General features: G+C 36.1%; 2 protein-coding genes across 2 annotated transcripts; one reads left to right on the forward strand and one right to left on the reverse strand.

Moving 5' to 3' along the window:
• Positions 1 to 8,081: 8,081 nt before the first annotated feature.
• On the forward strand, positions 8,082 to 18,080 carry LOC142531675 (alanine aminotransferase 2-like). The gene is made up of 15 exons (XM_075637897.1): positions 8,082 to 8,448; positions 9,161 to 9,211; positions 9,314 to 9,364; positions 9,882 to 9,947; positions 10,020 to 10,081; positions 10,474 to 10,552; positions 10,642 to 10,746; positions 10,852 to 10,962; positions 11,098 to 11,235; positions 11,391 to 11,465; positions 11,641 to 11,761; positions 11,859 to 12,013; positions 16,931 to 17,005; positions 17,211 to 17,414; positions 17,620 to 18,080. The coding sequence occupies exons 1-15, from the start codon at positions 8,224 to 8,226 to the stop codon at positions 17,734 to 17,736; spliced, it is 1,635 nt and encodes a 544-aa protein (XP_075494012.1). The 5' UTR covers positions 8,082 to 8,223; the 3' UTR covers positions 17,737 to 18,080.
• Positions 18,081 to 18,285: 205 nt separating this feature from the next.
• LOC142531676 (proteasome subunit alpha type-5) lies at positions 18,286 to 21,252 on the reverse strand. The gene is made up of 10 exons (XM_075637898.1): positions 21,152 to 21,252; positions 20,984 to 21,029; positions 20,815 to 20,896; positions 20,634 to 20,714; positions 20,211 to 20,324; positions 20,019 to 20,120; positions 19,557 to 19,615; positions 18,910 to 19,012; positions 18,653 to 18,718; positions 18,286 to 18,560 (listed from the first exon to the last, which is right to left on the reverse strand). Exons 2-10 carry the CDS (start codon positions 20,995 to 20,997, stop codon positions 18,468 to 18,470), a joined length of 714 nt encoding a protein of 237 aa, XP_075494013.1. The 5' UTR covers positions 20,998 to 21,029; positions 21,152 to 21,252; the 3' UTR covers positions 18,286 to 18,467.
• Between the last annotated feature and the right edge of the window lie 454 nt (positions 21,253 to 21,706).

Genomic DNA, 21,706 nt, shown 5'->3' on the forward strand with positions numbered 1-21,706 from the left:
AGATATATATTTTTTATTCTTCCTTATTCCACGCTTTTGCGGTCTACAGGGAGGGTGACTACACATCTTACATTCAGTTAGTTCAATATCATCTTTCCAAAAAAATCATGCAATTGTTAATGCAACAATCAATCTTTTCCACTGGCAAACCTAAACCCTTAACTAATTTCTTTGCATTGTAAAAACTGTCGGTCATTATGTTATCGGTTGGTAGCAACTCTGATATCAACTGACGTAAATCATCATAACATCGTTCCGAGAAATGGTGTTCTGCCTTGATGTTCAATAATCTCGCAATAGCTGACAATTGGGAATGACCAAAAGGAATGCCTCCCAAACTTCTCTTTCACTGGCCTTTAGCATTTCATACATTTTTTTGCAGCAGGTATTGGTATTTCATCGCATCCTGAATCATTGACCGCATGGCATTGTCATTGGGTGGGTCTTCTTGAGCAATTGGAGCTGAAGATGGGAGAATGGAATGTCCGATTGGATCGGTAATATAAGGCTCCCCATAAACATACCAATTGTAATAATTCGGAATCAAACCTTACTTTCCTAGATATACTTTAACAATATTTTTATCGTGAAAAATAGTATTTTTGCATTTACGTTGAGTACAAGGACAATGTAACTTGTCACCACTCATACATTCAGGGTGACTTTTAGCAAAGTTCACAAAATCCTCAACCCCATTCATATATTCTTCTGTTATAAATCCATTATCTAACCTAGCATACATCCAAGTTTAATTTATATTCATTGTCGAAAAAACCACTGTAACCTAACATATAAATTAAAATTCAATAAATAAATTTATTGGAAAAATAGGAATGAATGAGGCATTCTAAAAAAAACAAGCTATTTTATATTATATATTTCTATATGTTATATTATATAATGAAATCATACAACAAGCTAATGTTATATTATATTATATAATTTACAGGACTCCATTTGAAATAAATATTATATATTTCTATATGTTATATTACATTATATAATGAAATCGTACAATAATATAGGTCGACTTGTTAATTATTAAATCAAAGAATTCTAACTTAAAATCTACTTAATATAGTTCGGTCATTTTTAATTCAATAATAAATCAAATATTATTTTGAGTTGTGAGAGAAAAAATAACTTGATGTAAAAGTTGTCTGATATAAAAATAACTTGATGTAAAAGTTGTCTGATATAATCGTACATGGAATTGCATTATTGAAGATGAGGCTCGTTTGGTTCAAGTCTATGCTACAACAGGAAGATGTGGAAATATCGTAACTACAACTCAAATGGAAAACTAACAAAATACTGTATCAAAATTTTGCGATCTTGAAATTCTAGTCACCATTTTCATTCCATTAGGTTTGTGTGTATTGTTCTCCGGAAAGAACTCAAAAGAGGAGGAAAAAAATCTTAAAATTTAGAAAATTACCTCTTATACGAGAATGGAGGAGCTATGGAAGACATCCTTGTAGTCGACGGCGACAGTAGGCGGCCGACAAGCGTCGATGGTGTTGGAAGAGTTGAAAGCGCAAGTTTTTTAGGTTTTGAGAGATGACTGGAGCGAGAGGAACATCAGTGAGGGGTTTTAAAATATTTATGTTTTATTAAAGAGCACTTTCATATTTCACTCTCAAATGAGAGACCGACACATATCGGTCTCAACTTAGATACCTAAATAAAAACTCGGTCTCTAATTTGTGAGTTAAATAAAAAATCGAGCTACAAAAATAATATTAATTTGTTAATGTGATGAAAATAAATTTAGCAACCGATATAACTAATTTCGGTCTCAAGTTAGAGATCAAAATTATTGTCGATCTTTAATTCGATTACAAATCTCCGTTTCTTCCGTAACATGCCACGAAACATGTTTCGACGCTCTGTACGAGACTAACGCAGACTTTCGTGGAACACGTCAAGTTTCTGATGAAGAATTCCACTAAATTTTTTTATGTGATTAATTAATAAAAACAAAGTGATTATATAGGAAGGCATTTCAAACTAAATTTTTTTAATTACTAAAATAAATTATATTCTTTCTTGCTAATTATCATATTATTTGTAACATTATTTGATAATATATAATAAGGAAAAATAAAATATTTGTGATTTTATCATATATAAAACGACATTTACTATATTTGATCATAGATTTGTGTAGCACAAAAGGATTACCGATCAATTTTGATTTGAAGATTAATAAAATAATATTATCTGGCGAAATAGTTTTCAACTCTTTTGTTAGTTGTCCCACATCGGTATGATAAAATACATGAGAGTTGTATATATGGTCTTGGACAATCTTCTCCCCTGAGCTAGTTTTTGGGGTTGAGTTAGGTCTAATTTTCAATCTTTAACATGATATCAGAGTTCAGGTTCCACTGTTATATGTTAGACTGTGCATAGTTGGAGGTCACTTGTTCTGCCCATAATTGAGTCATTTGTAAACTTCACGCTTCAGATATTCATTCCTGGGCGCGAGGGGGTGTGTTAGTTGTCCCACATATGTTGAATAAAATAACTGAGAGTTAAATAATGACAAATAAAGGCATCTAACTATTGTTTGTCGCCAATTTTTTTATTCCCACTTCATACTAGCTTAAAAAAATACATTTCATTCTTTCAATCAATTTTATGTATCTTTCACCAGGTGTTGCCGGCAAAGGATTCATAGCACGAGACATCGGTTTCATGAACACGGCCGGAGCCGTGAAACACCAAGCCGTGGCCTTCCGCTCGGCCTCTGACCAGGGGCGTAGTCAAGATTTTAAAATAGAGTAGGCTGGACATTAAAAATATAAATATTATTTAATGTATTTTTAAATTTTTTTGGTTATATTTTGTATAATATGAACTAGATAAATTTTAAAAATCATCTTAAAAATTTAATATATCAAGATACATGATAAATATCATTTATAATAATGAACTTTTAAAATAAATTCAATGTAAAGTAAGTAAAAAAATTAAGGCAAAAACTTGTGTGAGACGGTCTCACGGGTCGTATTTGTGAGACGGATCAATTATTTGGATCATCCATGAAAAAGTATTACTTTTTATGCTAAGAGTATTACTTTTTATTGTGAATATCCGTAAGATTGACTGGTCTCAAAGATTAAGATCCGTGAGACGGTCTCACGTGAGACCCACTCAAAAATTAAATATACATATGACATTATTCTTTCAAATAATTTAGTTATACAATTTTGTACTCTAATGATTATCACTTAATTTGATTATTATTTAGTATTTATATATTTTTAGTTTATTCAATATATTTATGTAAATACATATTTATAATCAGAATAACATAAATATATATATAAAGCGTAGAATTAAAATGAGTAAATATATAAATTAAGATAACAACATAGATACAGAATAAGCTCAAATGCTAGATTATTTAAAACTTATAGAATCCATGTATAAAAATTTTACTCAGTTACTAAAATTCCTAAAATATATAACTATATATATACATTAATCCCGAGACTAGGCTGGGCTAAAGCCCACCCTAACCCCAAGTTTTTGCCATATTTTATTTGGATCATCCATAAAAAAATATTTTTTTTTGTCAAAAATATTATTTATCATTGCAAATATAAACATGAATGACTCACGAATAAAAATCCGCTTCAAACCCCTCTATTTAGTTTTTCATAAAAAAAAGAAAAGAAAGAAATTAGCAACATGACTTTAAACACTTGAATACATGTGAACCCTTTTTTCTTTAAAATCTAATATATTTTCACCCAAATTTTTTAAAAATCTACTATATTCTATTTTTAGAAATATTAACATGACACTGTTATCTAAAGAAAGTTGTACAATATGATCGATGTGATCGAACTCGTTGATTGATTGGTAACAAAACCAAATTAAACAATTCAGAAAATAAATGAATTGTTTTCCGAAACATATCTACATAAGCTTAAAGAAAAAGGAAAGCAGAAATGCTAAATAAATTCCTCGCGACACATTTTTATTTGTCTTTAGCTCTTATCAGACGTGTTTGCATCAGTGAAAAAATGTTTTCGCAATCCATGTGCCCATAATATTTTTTTTGAATAGTTCTCTTGTGAGACGATCTTCACGAATCTTTATCTGTGAAGGATCAACTCTACCGATATTCACAATAAAAAATAATATTTTTAGCATAAAAAGTAATATTTTTTCACGGATGATCCAAATAAGAGACACGTCTCACAAAATACGACTCTGAGACCATCTCATACAAGTTTTTGCTTATTATTATTTTTTTTGCGAACGAAAATCGGTAGTCGATATTGAAAATATAATATTAATATATGACAACAAAATGTTTCAGATTCAGTACTAAAGTACTAATATATGATTTTTTTAATATCCAAATATGTGTGACAAGCAGAGACGGATGTATTATAGGGCTGTACTGGGGTGTAGCCCAGCCCACTTTTTTAATAATTTAGCGACGGTTTTTGAAAAACCGTCGCTAATATTTGCGACGGTTTTAGTAAAACCGCCGCCGATGTGGATCGGCGACGGTTTTAATTACACCGTCGCTACTAGTAACGGTTTATTCAAACAGTCGCTAATAACAGTCGCTATTAGCGACTGTTTTTTGAAAAACCGTCGCTATGTTTCAAAAACTGTCGTACATCAATGTCTTAGTCCAATCAAGTCCCGTCCATTTACAAGGATGAGACCAAATTTATCCTCTGATCCGCCCTACCTCAATTCTACAAAATTTCTCTCCCAAGTCCCAAGCCCTTTAGCGACAAAATAGAATTGCGGACTCCCGAAGAAATCGAATTGCTCATCGGCAAGGCAACAATCCAGGTAAGAATCGGCTATACATTTTTTATTTTGTTTTTTATAGCTTCTCTGTGTGTGATTTGTGGTTTCTTGTTTGTTTGTTGTTGAGTTGTTGATTGACTATTACTTGTTTATTTGTTTAATAATTATTTTATTCTTGTTTAGGATTATAAATTGAACTATTTCAAAATAGAATATCAATCTGCTGCAAAGAAAGGAAAAACATTGATATCCTCTTTCTTTAAGAAGAGAGATCGTCAAGCTAGTGAAGATACTTCAATTCCTACGGTCCTTACAATGCAACATCAATCCAGTGAAAGTCTTCTATTTCCCAATATCCAAATTCCTTCATGTTCCTCTCCTAGAAACGATCATCAGTCTTCATCTACTTTTATTGAACGAGATCCGGGAAAAAGAAAACAGATATGTGAATATCATGTTAATGTACGAGATGAGATAAGACGTTCATATCTAAATATGGGGCCTTATCAACCAGATATGTTGGAGTATCCAGGTACAAAATTTGGAAGCCAGAATCGTCGTTTTCAGAAAAAATGGTTTCAGAAATTTTATTGGTTGGAGTATTCGCCTTCAACAAATAAGGCATATTGTTTCTATTGTTTTCTTTTCCTGAATGATGTTAATTCATCTAATATCTCGGCATTGGTCAATGAAGGATTTGACAATTGGAAAAGGGTAAACCAAGGAAAAACATGTGCTTTTCTTGCCCATATTGGTTCTGCAGCTTCTTCACCTCATACTATGTGTGAGAGAAGGGCTGAAAATTTGATGAGGCCCTCACAACATATTGATAAAGTGATGCATGCACAATCTAAAGAGGAAAAAGAGAAATATCGTCTGCGTTTGAGCACCTCAATTGTAGCTGTTCGTTGGCTAGCACTTCAAGATTGTGCTTTTAGAGGTAACGATGAATCTCTATCTTCATCTAATCGTGGAAATTTTCTTGAATTGGTGAAGGCTTTTGCAAAAATGAATATAGAAATTGATGAAGTTGTGCTTGAGAATGCTCCAAAAAATGCCCAATATATCGCTCCAGAAATTCAGAAAGAGATTTTACATATTATGGCCAATAGAGTACGACAGATGATTCGTGAAGAAGTTGGAGATAAATACTTCTGTATTCTTGTTGATGAAGCCCGAGATATATCTAAACGAGAGCAAATGGCCATTATATTGAGGTTTGTGAACAATCATGGGATTTTGACAGAAAGATTTTTTGCCATCAAAAGTGTTAGTGACACTACCTCAATGAATTGAAAAATGAGATATCAAATGTTCTTGTTCATCATGATCTCCATGCTAAGAAAATTAGAGGCCAAGGATATGATGGTGCTAGCAATATGCGTGGAGCGTGGAATGGACTTCAAGCATTATTTCTCAAAGATTGTCCCTATGCATACTATGTCCACTGTTTTGTACATCGTTTACAACTGACATTGGTTTCTGTAGCTAAGGATGTTAGTGTTATTTGGGAATTCTTTTCTCATTTGGACAATATTGTTAATATTGTCACTTCTTCTACTAAGCGCATTGCTGAATTACATACTGCACAAAGAAATGAAATTGAGTATATGTTGTCAATTGGAGAACGTGATTCTGGAAGTGGTGCAAACCAGATTGGTAATTTGCAACGAGCAGGAGCTACTCGTTGGAGTTCTCACTATGATTCGGTAAAAAGCTTGATAGGTATGTACACTGCAACTTGCAAAGTTTTTGAAGTTCTCAGTGATTATTCTCCAAATGGAAGAGTTAAGGCTGAAGTTCGGGGGATTTACAGAAACATGGCAAGCTTTGAATTTGTGTTTATTTTGCACTTAATGCATAAAATTATGAGAACAACAGATACTCTTTGTCAAATTCTTCAAAGAAAATCTCAAGACATTTTGACTGCTATCATATTTGTCACTACTACCAAAACTTGCCTTCAAGAATTTAGAGAATGTGGGTGGAATGAATTTCTTCAGGAAGTTAAAATTTTTTGCTCAAGAAATGAAATTGATGTACCTGACCTTGATTGTCTATATAAGATTGGACGTTCATGTCGGCAAACTACAAAAGAACATCATTACCACTTTGATGTTTTTAATGCAGCAATAGATTTCATTTTGATGGAGTTAAATACTCGGTTCAATGAGTCATCGGTGGAACTTCTTTCTCTTAGTACAGCTTTAGATCCTAAAAATTCATTTGACTCATTTAACAGTGATGATATTTGCAAGCTTGCGAAGAAGTTTTATCCTGGAGATTTCACAGATCAAGAAATTGTTGCTTTGGAGTATGAATTAATACATTATAAACTTGATGTGATGCAGAATTTAAAAGTTTCTACACTTGTTGAGTTGTGTCAGCAATTGACCGAGAGTGGACGGTCAATTGTTTATGTTATGTTGACTAGATTGATTCATCTTGTTTTGACATTACCTGTGTCTACTGCCACTACTGAGCGGGCTTTTTCAGCAATGAAGCATGTGAAGACGGCACTTCGCAATAAAATGGAGGATGACTTTCTTGCCGATTGTTTGACACTCTATATTGAACGAGATTTAGCTAAACATATTGATGTAAATTCTATTATTGATGAATTTTATGTTTTAAAATCTCATAGGACACAACTTCGTTGAACGATATAATGTAAATTTTTTTTAATAATATATAACTTATCATATTGACTTCAAGCCCCCCCAACTTTTATTCCTTGATCCGTCCCTGGTGACAAGTATTGATATTAATAATCCAAGTCTTTTCTCGGATGATAATTGATACAAAACATTGAATATATGATACTAATATATGAAATTTGAATGTCAAATGGTTCATATATAATACTAATATATGTTTTTTGAGTATCCAAACATGCATAACAATAATGATATTAGTAACATGTCTTTTCTCGAATGAAAATCGGCACAAAATAGTGAAAATGTGGCGTCAATATATGATATTCGAGTACCCAAACAATTGTAACAAGTATTTATATTTATATTAACACAAGTGTTATAATGTTTGCTCAAAATCTTATCTTTATATCACATCTAAAACAGTTGGTTCTCAAATTACATATATTAATCTTATATTTTTAATTATTTGTATCGATTTTCATTCACGAAAATACATGCGTTATGATTTAAGAATTTAAAATCAAGTTGCCCAAAAAGGATGTTTCAATTCGAAAAATTCCTTTTATAAAATATTTCGTTCCATTCTTTTGATAATATTTTCTTTTGTAAAATTGGTTGTCTGGAAGACAAGTCAAAAAGCACGGCATTGCAGATACCCCTGGACGCCGCTGCCCGCAGTTTTCTATTGCAATTTTTTTTTTTTTTTGTTTTTGTGCATAAAAAACTAAGTCTAGGAAGTTGGCAAGAAACTTCCCCCTTCCTTCCAATTTCCCTTTGATTAATGGTGATGCGGAGATTTGCCAGAAATCTCATTCCCCGTACCAAACTTTTAGCTTCCGTATCTCAACATCCCTACGCCACCTCTTCATTTTCTTCTCCACCGAATCATATTTTGTCTCCAGCCGCTGCATTTCTCTTGCGTCTTCTGAGTACCACATCGGCTCCTGATTCCATGGCTTCTGACTATTCCTCCACTCCTATCTCCATTGACTCCATTAATCCTAAGGTGATTTTATTTTGCATGTTTTCTGTTTTGTTTGAATTAGCATTTTTTTAAAATATTTGATCTGGGATTTGATCCTATTTGTTGATTGGTTTATCGGTTTTGATTTTTTTTTTTGGGGTATCGGAAAAAAGTAGTCTTGTTTTTGCTGCTGTTGTCTTCACGTCTGATCTTGATCAAATAACGATTTCAGCAGCGCTTTGGAGATTCGTAATCTCGCTTAATGCTTTGAGCTCTGACTCTTTTCTTCAAAAGAGTGTTTTGGTTATTTCAGTAACTGTGGATTGATCTCTGTTTCCCTTGGCCAACTTCGTTCCCGATATAATATTTGGATTTGTTCTTCTTTTAGATTTTTATATACCTCCTGTAGATTGTGGAAAGACCATTATTTGATAAGTTCACCTTTTCTTTTCTTTTCTTTTTCTGTTCATCTCTTGGTAGTTATCGAGCTTTTGGTAGCTGCTTGAAAGTTAATCTCACAATTGATCATCTGTCTCATAGAGTTGATTTGAACCCCTTATGGATTGATAACATTGACAGGTGATTCTTATAGATATCAGGGGAAAAAATGAATGTAATATTACTCGATTTATGATTGTACTTTTGTTCCTTTATTGATTTTGAATATTTTGCCTTTAAATTTTGGTAATCGGTTGCACTTCCAAAACATGTTGGCCAAAGCAACCTTATGCTAACTTACCAAACGTCTTTCCAGGTACTGGCATGTGAGTATGCTGTACGTGGAGAAATTGTCACTCTTGCTCAGGTAATTTCTTTCACATTTGCTAGTTACTACAGATTGTGCAACTGGATAGGTGGACTTCAAACCTTATATTATTTTGAGGCCTCTTTTGCATTTATTCTACAGAAACTAGAACAAGAATTGAAGAGCCACCCAGATCGTCAACCTTTTGATGAGGTACTAATTTCGTTTTGATTTAATCATGCCTTGAAAAAAATGGTCTTGGTTCCACTTCATAGTTCGTGTAGACAATTTGATCAGCATGTTTGCGGTTTCAAAAATGAATATATATCAATGTGTGTGTGATAAACTTAATGAAAGTTACATTAGATGTACCATCAGAATCGTGGATTAATCTTCACCTAAAACAATAACAATGTGCAATAACATTGTTGCCTTTGAGAAATGCAGAATGGTTTTCATGCTTTAGATTAATTTTCTATGTTTCTTGCTGCGTACCAACATCAATTGCATGCTCGCATAAAACAGTAATTTTTTCCAGCAATATGCCTTCAGAAATGATTTTTTTTCTGAATTCAGATGCTGAGAGTTTGTGAGCTAACGTTGGGACGTTATATTTGTGTGAAGATTCATGGTTTGTGATGTTACATGGACTTCACCCTCGTCTCATTGTGGCAGGTTTACATTAAATGGTAATATAAATGCCATACTTATCCTGTTCTTGTTTTTGCAGATACTTTACTGCAACATAGGAAATCCTCAAGCACTAGGTCAGCAGCCAATCACTTTCTTTAGAGAGGTAAGCGGACTGCATATTATGTGGCTGACCTCAAGTTCATGTGTCCATCTTCTTATATTATTTTTTATTCAGGTCCTTGCTCTGTGTGACCATCCCTCCATTTTGGACAAATCTGAGACACAGGGTTTGTTTAGGTAAAGAGGTTCAATGTTCAAACTAGACACCTGACTTGACATTATTTGAACCGATTTTTTTATTTTTAGTACCTTGGAAGTTTCATATTACTATTGATTATGCTTTTATATGTAAACATGAGTGTTAAAGTTTTTATGGCAATGCCATTGGGCAGTGAATAAAGAAGGTGAATACAATAAATCATAGAATCCCAATTAAGGTCATCTTGATTTGTTAGATTCAGTGTAGAGTAAGTTATTGCATCTCTTTATCTTTATTGTCTGCTAACAATAATGATCACATCATCTACCTCTTTATGACTTAATTTAAAGTTCCTGATTTGTATCCAAACTGGGATGGTTTTGTTGTAATAAATTCATATTTCCCTTCTTTTTCCTCATGGATTTGGCAGTGCGGACTCCATAGAGAGGGCTTTCCAGACCATAGATCAAATTCCTGGACGAGCTACTGGTGCATATAGTCACAGTCAGGTAAGCATGACTTCACTTGAAACCTTGGGCTATGTACTTAGAACTCTACTGATGTTGAAAAAAAATTTCTCGTGTTTCTATGAAATCAGGGAATCAAAGGTTTGCGTGATCAAATTGCTGCTGGTATTAAAGCTCGTGATGGATTCCCAGCTGATCCAAATGATATTTTCTTGACGGATGGTGCAAGCCCAGCAGTAAACATTTTATGCTCTTTCTTGTTATGTATACAGAAGATTGAAAGAAAACTTCAAGATTTGCAATTCCAGAGATGGAATAACATTTCTCTGCGCTTTGTTCAGGTTCATATGATGATGCAGTTGTTGATACGATCAGAGAAAGATGGTATACTGTGTCCAATTCCTCAGTATCCTCTTTATTCTGCTTCAATTGCCCTCCATGGAGGCTCTCTTGTACGTTTTTGGTAGCTAGGAATATGTCTTTCAAATATTTACCTAGCTTCATTTAATCGATGAGTTTTGATACTTCTTCTGAACTTTGAGCAGAACGTAAGTTCAAATTGTGATCACTTTCATTTTTTTGAGTAGGTTCCTTATTATCTCGATGAAGAAGCGGGATGGGGAATGGAGGTCTCTGAGCTTAAGAATCAGTTGGAAACTGCCAGGTCAAAGGGTGTTTGTGTCAGGGCATTGGTTGTCATAAATCCTGGCAATCCTACAGGGCAGGTAAACATAAGTGAATCTCTTGAGGCCTGAGGGTGATTAAGCAGGGACTTGCCTTTTCTTTCTGTATTGGCTAATTGTTTTTTCTGAAATCTTGTTTCTTCTTTCTGGTTTGGTTCTTGTCCCACAATTTGAATGTTTCAATGCTTCTTCTGAAGGTTCTGGCTGAGAACAATCAAAAGCAAATTGTGGAATTCTGCGAGAAAGAAGGGCTCGTTCTTTTGGCAGATGAGGTGTCTAGATTCCTTAGTCTCAATGATACTTAACTTATGAACCTGCTTCTGAAAGTTGCTGCTCGTTTAGTCATTTGGATATTAATACTCTCACTATATTGCCTCTAGATGGCTCAACCTCATTAGCATCAAATAATATTTATCTTTGACGATTCTGTTTTTGGGATTTTTGCAGGTGTACCAGGAAAATATTTATGTTCCTGACAAACAGTTCCACTCCTTTAAGAAAGTTTCCCGGTCTATGGGTTATGGGGAGAAAGATTTATCTTTGGTATCTTTTCAGTCTGTGTCGAAAGGTATTGTGGTCAGATTTTCTTGCATGTTGTAGTTATGATTTTGTGACAGAGGAACCTCTTCCTATTAGATGAGCTTCTGTTTCTCCTCCTCCTCCAGGTTATTATGGAGAATGTGGAAAAAGAGGAGGTTACATGGAGGTCACAGGATTTAGTCCTGAGATAAGGGAGCAAATATACAAAGTGGCATCTGTAAACCTTTGTTCTAATATATCTGGTCAGATTCTTGCAAGCCTTGTCATGAACCCCCCAAAGGTATGTTTTCTTGTTCATCTTTGCTTAATTATACTTCATTCCATACAAACTATAAATATTGACCATAAAGATCAAACTAGTAATACACGAAACAAATTTCCCCTCTCGACATGAAAGTTAGATCATAAATTATTAGGTAAAAGTGTTAGAACATGTTCCGATTATTTAGTTCTGTACATGGAAACTAAGTGGGGTAAAGATTGATGCAATTAATTCGCTGATTTTATTGTTCTCCCTTTGCTTTCTGGTGTAAGCCTTCTCCAGAGAAAGTATTTTTATTTAACCCTATACTTGACTGTAATTGATGGGATCCTATAAACTGAATTATAATCAACTTCTCTTTGAAGTAATACCCTTATGTCAGCCCTATATTATTTAACTTGCCTGCTTGCCTGTTTCTACAAGCTAACACATAAGATCTTGTTAGGCTGGTTCTATAATTCAATTGCAGAAATATTATGAGAGAATAAAGATTTAAAGATTATGTAATTTTTTTTATATTGTTAAAAAGTAAAACCCAGAGAAATCTCTGTAAATTCCCTAGCCAAGCTAGTGCAACAAGAATGGTAAAAAATGAACTGAATAACTAGCTCACTTCACTCTCCCCACTAATAGTCCCCCGTTCCCACGTGATTATCCTAAATGGGAATCTTGGGCCTACTAGTGTAAACAACACAATCTTTATGTTGGGCTTTGGATGATATTCTAGACCCATAACTATCCTCCCCCTCAAAATTTGTGTTGTCCTCGAGGCTAAAGTCTGGAAATTGAGTTGAAACCTCAGCTGGCATGTTCCCATGTTGCCTCTTCAGTAGGTCGATTCTTCCATTCAATGAGTACTTGCAACTTCTCCTCGTTACCTGCTTTCTTGTACCTTGTAAACAACACCTTGCTTGGTTCAAATTCCTGGAGAAACCACATGATGTTTTCGAGACTCTGTGGGCAGCTGTAATTTGTATGCCACAGTGCCCACCTTCCCCAACACTTTGAATGGACCATAATATACAGGAGCTAACTTCTCCAACACTAGAATACCATATCAACGACCTGAAATGATATCTTTCGCCTTCGAGAATTCACATGTTCAGTCATTATTTATCATGCTCTTTGCAAATCATACTTAAGTTGCCTCAACATCTTATCTCTGTCACTTAACTCTTGTCTCACCGCAGCTACTTTAGTCTCCCATAGTAAAAATTGAGTCAATACATGTGGTTTCCGCCCATTAACCACTTCAAAGGGTGTTGTTCCTGCTGATGATTGTCAAGATGTGTTATACCAAAACTCTGCCCAGTGAACCCAATTTTTCCAATGTCTGGGTTGTTCAGACGAGAAACACTTCAAATAAGTCTCCATGCATATGTTCAACACTTCGGTCTGCCCATCCGATTCGGGATGGTAGGCTGAACCCATTGCCAACTTCGTACGAAGCAATTTGAGTAGTTCAGACCAAAAAGCACTTGGGAATACTGGATCACGGTCACTTTCGATGGAACAGGAAATTCCATTTAAGCGGACCACATTTTTCATAGAACTGCAGCTACTCTCTTGGCAGTAAAAGGATGCTCGAGTAGAATAAAGTGGCTGTACAAGTACAGCCTATCCACCACCACCACCATCAGTACCTCATAACCCCTTGATTTAGGTAACCCTACGATGAAATCTATCTAGATATCATCCCAGATAGCACCTGTAATGGGCAGGGGCTGTAACAATCCCCCTGGCTTAGTTGCTTGATATCTGTGTTTCTGACAAATCTTCCATTTGGCCACCATTTTAATCACATCCTTTTTCATGCCTACCCAATAGAAATTTCCTGATACTCGCTTCAATGTTCGCAAAGCCCCTAAATGGCCACCTGTCGGTGTAAGATGGCATTCGTCTAACACCGTGTCGACCCATTTTGATCATTTAGATAGAACTTATCTGTGCATAAATAATAAACTTCCATTAACCAATGAATATGACCCCATTATCCCAATAGATTGAGGTATTTTTTTAAAACTTGCTGCAGCAAGGGATCCTCTCGCACTGCCTGGTTAACTCCCTCAAGTTCCAACCAAATTGGCACTGAAATGCTGTTCAACTTGACTGCCCCATGTCTCCTTGATAATGCATCTGCTGGCTCGTTGTGCACCCGGCCTTGTACTTCACCTCGAACTCATATCCCATTAATTTTTCCAACCAATGTTGCCCGTTGTGAGTGGTTAAACGCTGTTGTAATGGATTCCTCATTGATTTGTGATCTGTCATGACCACAAACTTTTTGACCCAATAAATTCGCCTCTGTTTGATGGTCATCATTAAAGCCATAATTTCTTTTTCGTAGGTGGATTTGGCCATCGCCCTGTCCGCTAAAGCCTTGCTAAAAAATGCAATTGATCTCCTCTCTTGAGAGAGCACCTCACCAATTCCCCTACCCGATGCATCACTCTCGATTAGGAAGCCCATAGTAAAATCCGGTAATTGTAAGACCGGAGCAGTGCTAAGCTGTCTCTTAAGCTCTGCAAAAGCCTTTTCAGCCCCTTCATTCCATCCAAAATTATTCTTTTTGAGCAACTCAGTTAGGGGTTCGGCAATATCTCCATTGTCACGTATGAACTTCCGAAAGTACCCAGTTAACCCAAAAAACCCCTCACTCCCTTGATGTTAACTGGTCTCGGCCATGCTCTAACACTCACTACTTTCCGCTTATCGACAGCCACCCCAGAAACTGATATAATATGGCCCAAGTACTCTATTTCTTGGAGCCCAAAGCTACATTTCTTCTTGTTTAAGAGTAACTTTTCTTCCAGCATCACTTCTATAATGATTTGAAGATGATTCAAATGCTCTTCCCGCCCCTACTGTAAATGAGCATGTCGTCGAAAAAGACTAAAACAAACTTTCTCAAATATGGCCGTAACACTTCATTCACAGTGGCCTGAAACGTGGAGGGTGCTTTTTTCAGCCCTCGTATGTGTGTGAAAGGCTGTTTTGGGAACGTCCTTGGGTTGTACCCTAATTTGATGGTACCCCAAATGCAGATCCAACTATGAGAAATGAACAGCCCCATGTATTTCATCCAATAGCTCGTCAATAACAGGTATGTGGTATTTGTCGGGTATCATGATCTCATTTAATGCTCGATAATCCACACAGAACCTCCAGTTACCATCTTTTTTTTAACCAAGCTTTGACTCAGTTGGATCACTTCTGCAGCAAGCATCTAAGGTACTAATTCCCCAATCTCAATTTTCTGGCAGTGTGCATACCTATAAGTTCGCACTTGAACCGACCCACTCCCCACTTTAATCCTAATAGCATGATTTTGGTCTCTGCCCAGTGGTAATCCCGAGGATTTTCAAATACTCCAACATACTGTAGCAGTATATTTCGAAGGGTTGGCTGTTTTGCCGTGCTTTTTTGATTGAGTTATCCATAGAGAAAAGAGCTGCACAAAATTCAACCTCAAGACGTTTTGCAATTGAATGAAGTGATACGAATGACCGTTGAAGTGTTCCACTTGAAACACTACCTCTTTGTTCATCTTTCATATATATCATCCTTATCCTTCCCCAATCAACTCTCACCTCGCCTAGAGTCCTCAGTCAATCTATCCCGAGTATCACATCCACATCTCCCAACTCAAACAAATAACCCACTATGTCCAACTTACACACGCCCAAGTCAGCACTCAAGTTCGGGCAGACCCCTTGACATGTAACCCGACATCCATCACCAAGAAACAGCTCGAATATCACTGACTCATCGACCCTCATCCCGGATTTTTACTAACATCCTCGACACAATTATGGCTAGCACCACTGTCTATCATCACCACCACCTCTTCAGTAGCAATTTTGCCCATTAATTTTCATGGTTTGAGGTTGGGAAAAACCCGAAACAGAGAAAAATGACGATTCAAGCTTACCTATCACTTGTTGGGTTCTGTGTCGACTTCCATCTCCATGTTAATCGGCCACTGAAACTCCTCCCCCATGTCATCTTCCCCCTCGTCTACTGCCATGTGTCACTCTTAGAGACTTCTGCGCACATTTATGTAGAGAATTATAGGGCTCGCCTCATCGGAAACATAACCCCTTTTCTTGGTAAGTAGGGCCCTCCATGTGAATGTGAGCCAGCTTAAGTCGATTGTATATTGGAATCCCTTGGAGTTCAAAATAGTATTCTGCTCGTCCAAGCCACCCACGGGGATCCACAACATCAAACGCGGGAATTTCGATCCTCCGTAGAGCCTGTTGCATCTCCTCATACACGTACTTTTTTGCATATTACATGAACCTCAACCTCCATCCTCCTGACCCTCTACTTCATTCACCACCTTCCGCACTCGCTCATTTTCCAACACGTTATCCCGATCAACTGCCTTTGCAAAAACCCACTGCTCCATCCTTGCTTGCGAGTCAAACGTTTTTGCTTGTGATTCCGCAATGATAGCTACTGTTTTAGTCAGTGAACTGATATTCTCCTGCATATCATGGACGGTCTTCTCAAGTGCTTCGATCTTCGCTTCCTAACGGGTAGTAGCCATTTCTTCTATCCGGCAGGTCGGACTAACTGCTAGGGTGCTTCTATAATTCAATTTCAGAAATATCATGAGAGAATAAAGATTCAAAGAGAATGAAATATTTTTTATATTGAAAAAAATAAAACCCAAAGAAATCTCTGTAAATTCCCTAGCCAAGATAGTGCAACAAGAATGATAACAAGTGAACTGTGTAACTAACTCACTTCCCTCTCCCCACTAATACTCCTCCTTTCCCATGGGATATCCTAAATGGGCCTCTTGGGCTTTCTAGAACAAACTTTATGTTCGGTTTTGGATGATATTCGGGCCCCTAACAGATCTACATTCCTCCAACTAAAAATACATTTGTGCACCCTTGTTGGTAAATTTGTTCTATAATTTTGTAGGTTGGAGATGAATCCTACGAGTCTTATTTGGCGGAGAAAGATGCAATACTCTCTTCACTCGCAAGACGTGCCCAGGTTAGCTTTTAATTGAAGATTAACCATTTGTCTAAGATTACAAACCGAAGATATAAAGAAGGAAAACTCATAAACGTATATCGAGTAATAAGTGCTACCTATTAGACTTTATAAACCTCTCTCATTGGTGGCTTGCCACTAGTTGATTTTGGAGCCTTTTTCTATTTTCACCTATTTCTTATCTTCACTCTTTCCTGGTCTTCAGAAACTTGAGGATGCATTAAACAGTTTAGAAGGAGTTACATGCAACAGAGCAGAAGGTGCCATGTATCTTTTTCCTCGTATTCGCTTACCAAAGAAAGCAATAGAAGCAGCAGAAGCTGTTAAAGCAGCCCCAGACACGTTCTATGCTCGTCGACTTCTTAATGCCACTGGAATAGTTGTCGTCCCTGGATCTGGTTTTGGACAGGTAAATATTACTAGTTTGGTTCCATAATCCATTTACCTTGTTTTATCTAAAAAAATCATTTACCTCGGGAAAATATTTACCAGTTATGATTTTTTAAGAGCATCTTTTCAGAAAACAGATATAAATATAAACATATTTATTTTGTAGAATTAAATAAACTCCCAGTTACTATTATTAATTTTTGGTTTGGGTTGTTTTGTGGCAGGTACCTGGGACATGGCATTTTAGGTGCACAATATTACCTCTTGAGGACAGAATACCGGCCATTATTTCGCGCCTCACTGAATTCCACAAAGGATTCATGGACGAATTCCGCGATTGAGGAACTCTGCATTAATTTTCTTGGCTACACAATTTGGAGCTTGGTCTAGCTTATGCTATGACACTCTTGAACGTGTATCATTGAAGACATGAGCTCCATCTAGCTTTATGCTGAACTCAAACATGTTTTGATCAAGCCAATGGTATATGCTAGGAGTGTTTCGGTTGGCATGGTATAGACCAAATCCACTTTGCTTTAAAGTGAACCCTTTTGTCGAGGCATATCTTTCAAACTTCATACTCTCAGCCACTGACATCCAGAATGTTTTGGGACTTTCATAATCTGTCACTCTTTATGTGAGACAAGCTATTTGATTATTATATGTTGCGAGTTTTTCCACATTATGTGAGTCTCTGCACACTTTTTAAATGGAATCGATAAAGTATCTAATAAGAGTTTAGATCCATATCAAATACCGAAAACTCTAGCGAAAGGATGCAGCTCAAATCCTTTTAAGGTTAAATAACAGCGTGAGGATTATGCTCGAGCATGTTTCCATGTAAGCGGACATAAAGATTGGAAAAACAATTGCTGTTATCCAAGACAAAATTATAGAAGTAGGTCAACAAATTCGTTTTACTGAAAATAATGTTCACACCCTTCAATGCAATTGAATCTCAAATGATAAAGTCAGTAGTGATACATGAGTTTTTGAACTGCCGTTGTAACGACTCAGTCAACCAAATGAACACGGAAAATGAAGCATGGATGGATGGACGCTCTCCGTTTCATCACAGGCGGCTGATGACTTCTTCAACTTCAACAGGGGTGTACAGATGATAAGTAGGCGCCACCTTAGCAATGTCGACGTTGTTGGCTGTAACCTGACATCAAACGACAGCGCTCAAACCAAGAAGAAAAATTTCGAGCATGAGGTACAAAAATAGGATCTGCATGCATCTCAAAAGTAGCATACCTTTTCCTCCATAACTTGCTTCAGGATAGAAAGCGCAATAGTTTCTGCTTCTTTCAGAGTAAGATCCTGAATGGAGAGAATAATTTATAACATTAGACTTGAACATGCAACTTCGTTTTGGAATCTATGGAATGTATGGTATATAATCTATATTCTTCTTCCTGAAAAAAGTGCGCTCAAATTTGAGATAACAAATCACGCAAAATAGATTTGAGCTCATAGCTATAAAGTTATTGCCAAAATGAACTGGTAACAACCTTGTTAAACTGCTCCTGCAAAGAGCTATCAGCACCTTCAGAACCTGACCCAATGGCTTTAGCATTGCATTGCCAAAATGTGCCAGATGGATCAGTGTAGTATCTGTGCACAACAAATCCCCTTATAATCAACTTTCTCAAATGATTAACGAGCACGAAATAATTCAACAAAAAACTTAGAAAAGAAATGTCAATCTAGAATTTCACAATCCGAATTACGAAGTGAATAAGCAGTCAATGATAAATGAAAATAATTGAGCGAACTTTCTAAATTTTGTTTGAATATGGGTAAGGGAGAGAATGGAGATCAATCATAGTCACAACATCAATGGTCATCAAATGGAAAAATATTATTCAACTGAATTTCAACAACGATAGCCAAATGCAGCAAAAAAGCAGCTGCGCCTATTAACTTCTAGGCTTGCCATTTTTCAGTCACAAATTAGCAAATCATTAACATCCATAACTTCTTGCTGATCTTTTCACCATATGAAAGGTTTCAAGCAAGTGCTATCTTTCAATAATAATGAAGTCAAAAGTTAATAAGATCACATTACTTCTTTGATATACAACGAAACAATAAATACAAAAGAATCAAGTTTTAGACATTGCCATTGCCAGCAATTCAAAATAAAAGCTGAACTTACAGGCTGGGGCCATTCTCATCATGACCAGCAATGAGAAGAGACACACCAAAAGGCCTGGACTGCAGGGAAAAGAAATAAAAAAAATAAGAAACACGACATTTCAAATACAGATGAACTTGACAGAGGAACAACAAAAATACTCAAGAAATTATTTAGTTAGTCACTGAATTTTGTTACACATAGGTTGCGAGGCCATAACAAGATATAATTAGTACTTGACTACAAGTAGACGGGAACTCCAACTGTCAAACATCATTACAAAAGGATGTATCTTTGAATTTGCTATATCTCAATAGTGCTATTCAATTGATGATAACTTTGCTGTCAGTGAGGCATAAAACAAATATAACTCCTAACAGTGTGTACATATTATAAAATGAGATTGCAATAAAAATAACTGAACTTTTGGACAACGAAAAACTCATATTTAAAGGATCTAAACAAACATGAAAAGAGGCTAACCATAGATTCTTCGTCTCCTTCACCAAATCGCAAGGCAAGATCACAGAGAGCTTGAGTAGTGGATTCAACTGTCATGGGTTCACCGTACGAAAACCTATGATTCTAGAAAGTGGAACTGAGCCAGTTAGTAGTTAAAGCCACAAACACAATGACAGACTATAGAAAAAAGAACTTAGTAAGGCAAAAAAATACCTGGGTTTCAACTCTTGCATGTTCAACCAGGGTACGCGCATCAGCAATCAAGCCACTCATGGCACACCCAATATGTTCGTCGATTTCCATAATTTTCTCCACGCTACTAGGTTCCTGGAAGCCATTAAAATATATTATTTCTTTACCTCCCACAAGATTGCCAAGTTATAAAATACCCAGTCTAGTTCTTTATTTTAGGTCATCATGCTTTCAACTAAACCAGTGGAAGAATTTTCAAAAGACATGGAAAACATAAAGAACAGATCCATCGCCGATCTTTATGCAATTTTCACAATTAGAGTTTTTTCAAGTGAAACTTACGCTTCTGCAACTTCAAAAGGTGGATTCTAGTTTTCCTTAAGCTCCATTAAAAACCAACAAAAGAGAATGAAATTCGCTTTCAAAAAAAAATACTGAGCATACCAAAAGCGGCGATGTGATACGCTTCTCTACAGCAAGCACGACCCCTTCCTTAGTCTTCACTCCAATGGCAGTCGAACCCAACTGAAGCAACCACGCCATAATACACATTATACAAAACTAGAAATAACCACAAAGTCTTTAAGAAAACAATTTCAAAATACAAATCAGCATCAGCTACAACCTTGATAGCTTCGATTGCATATTCCACTTGAAACAACCGGCCTTCCGGAGAGAAAGTATTAACTCCTCTGTCATATTCAGTCCTACAACAAAAAAATACAAAAATCAGAAAAATCACAATAGAAACCTCAGAAAACCATGATTAAAAAGCTAAATAATAAAAAATTAACCTTGTAAGGAACATTTTCGATGCACAATTTGGGGTTTCAAAATTCCCTGCGGAGTTGTTGAGTCAAAAAGCTCAATAATATAATCGAAAACTGTAAAATTTTAGGAAGGCGCGATAAAATGCAAAAAAAAAAAAAAAAAAGTGATCTGAGGAAGAAGTTACTACTGACCTGGATTCGACGACGAAGAATGATGTGCGGAGAAATGATCTACGATGAACTTTATTTCGGCTGATCAATTGTGCTTGGGCAGCAAGACAGAGGAAAATCGATGGCCCGAACTGGTTAATTGGATTCCAACCTAATGGGTTTTCTTATTGGGTTTTATACACTTCTTAAATAAAGAATGCATTCGGCCCAGATTCTTAATTATCAAGCTGGCCCACGTGCTTTCCTAAACTCAGAAATTGACCCCAACCCAAGTGTTCCTTTGAGAGATTTGTCAATATGACTCTTTTCAAGATTCCATATATAAATTTAATAGACTTTTGCACCTTTGGTGTTTCAAAATTGACTCTAGCCCTATAAGAGTCGGACATCATTATTGGGCGGGGTCTAGCTACCGAGTCCAAACATACAGTTAGGAGTCCGAGCTCGTAGATCTGAACCTATGAATCCCTAATAGGGGGGCCGATCTCCCCAAGCCCGTCTTCTAGAGACCTGAGCTCACTAAGGGGTCGAGAATTCTGAGCCATGACGCAGTTAGGGGATCTGAAAATATTTTCA

The sequence above is a fragment of the Primulina tabacum genome, chromosome 17, assembly GCF_025594145.1.
Source record: "Primulina tabacum isolate GXHZ01 chromosome 17, ASM2559414v2, whole genome shotgun sequence".
Taxonomy (NCBI): Eukaryota; Viridiplantae; Streptophyta; class Magnoliopsida; order Lamiales; family Gesneriaceae; genus Primulina; species Primulina tabacum.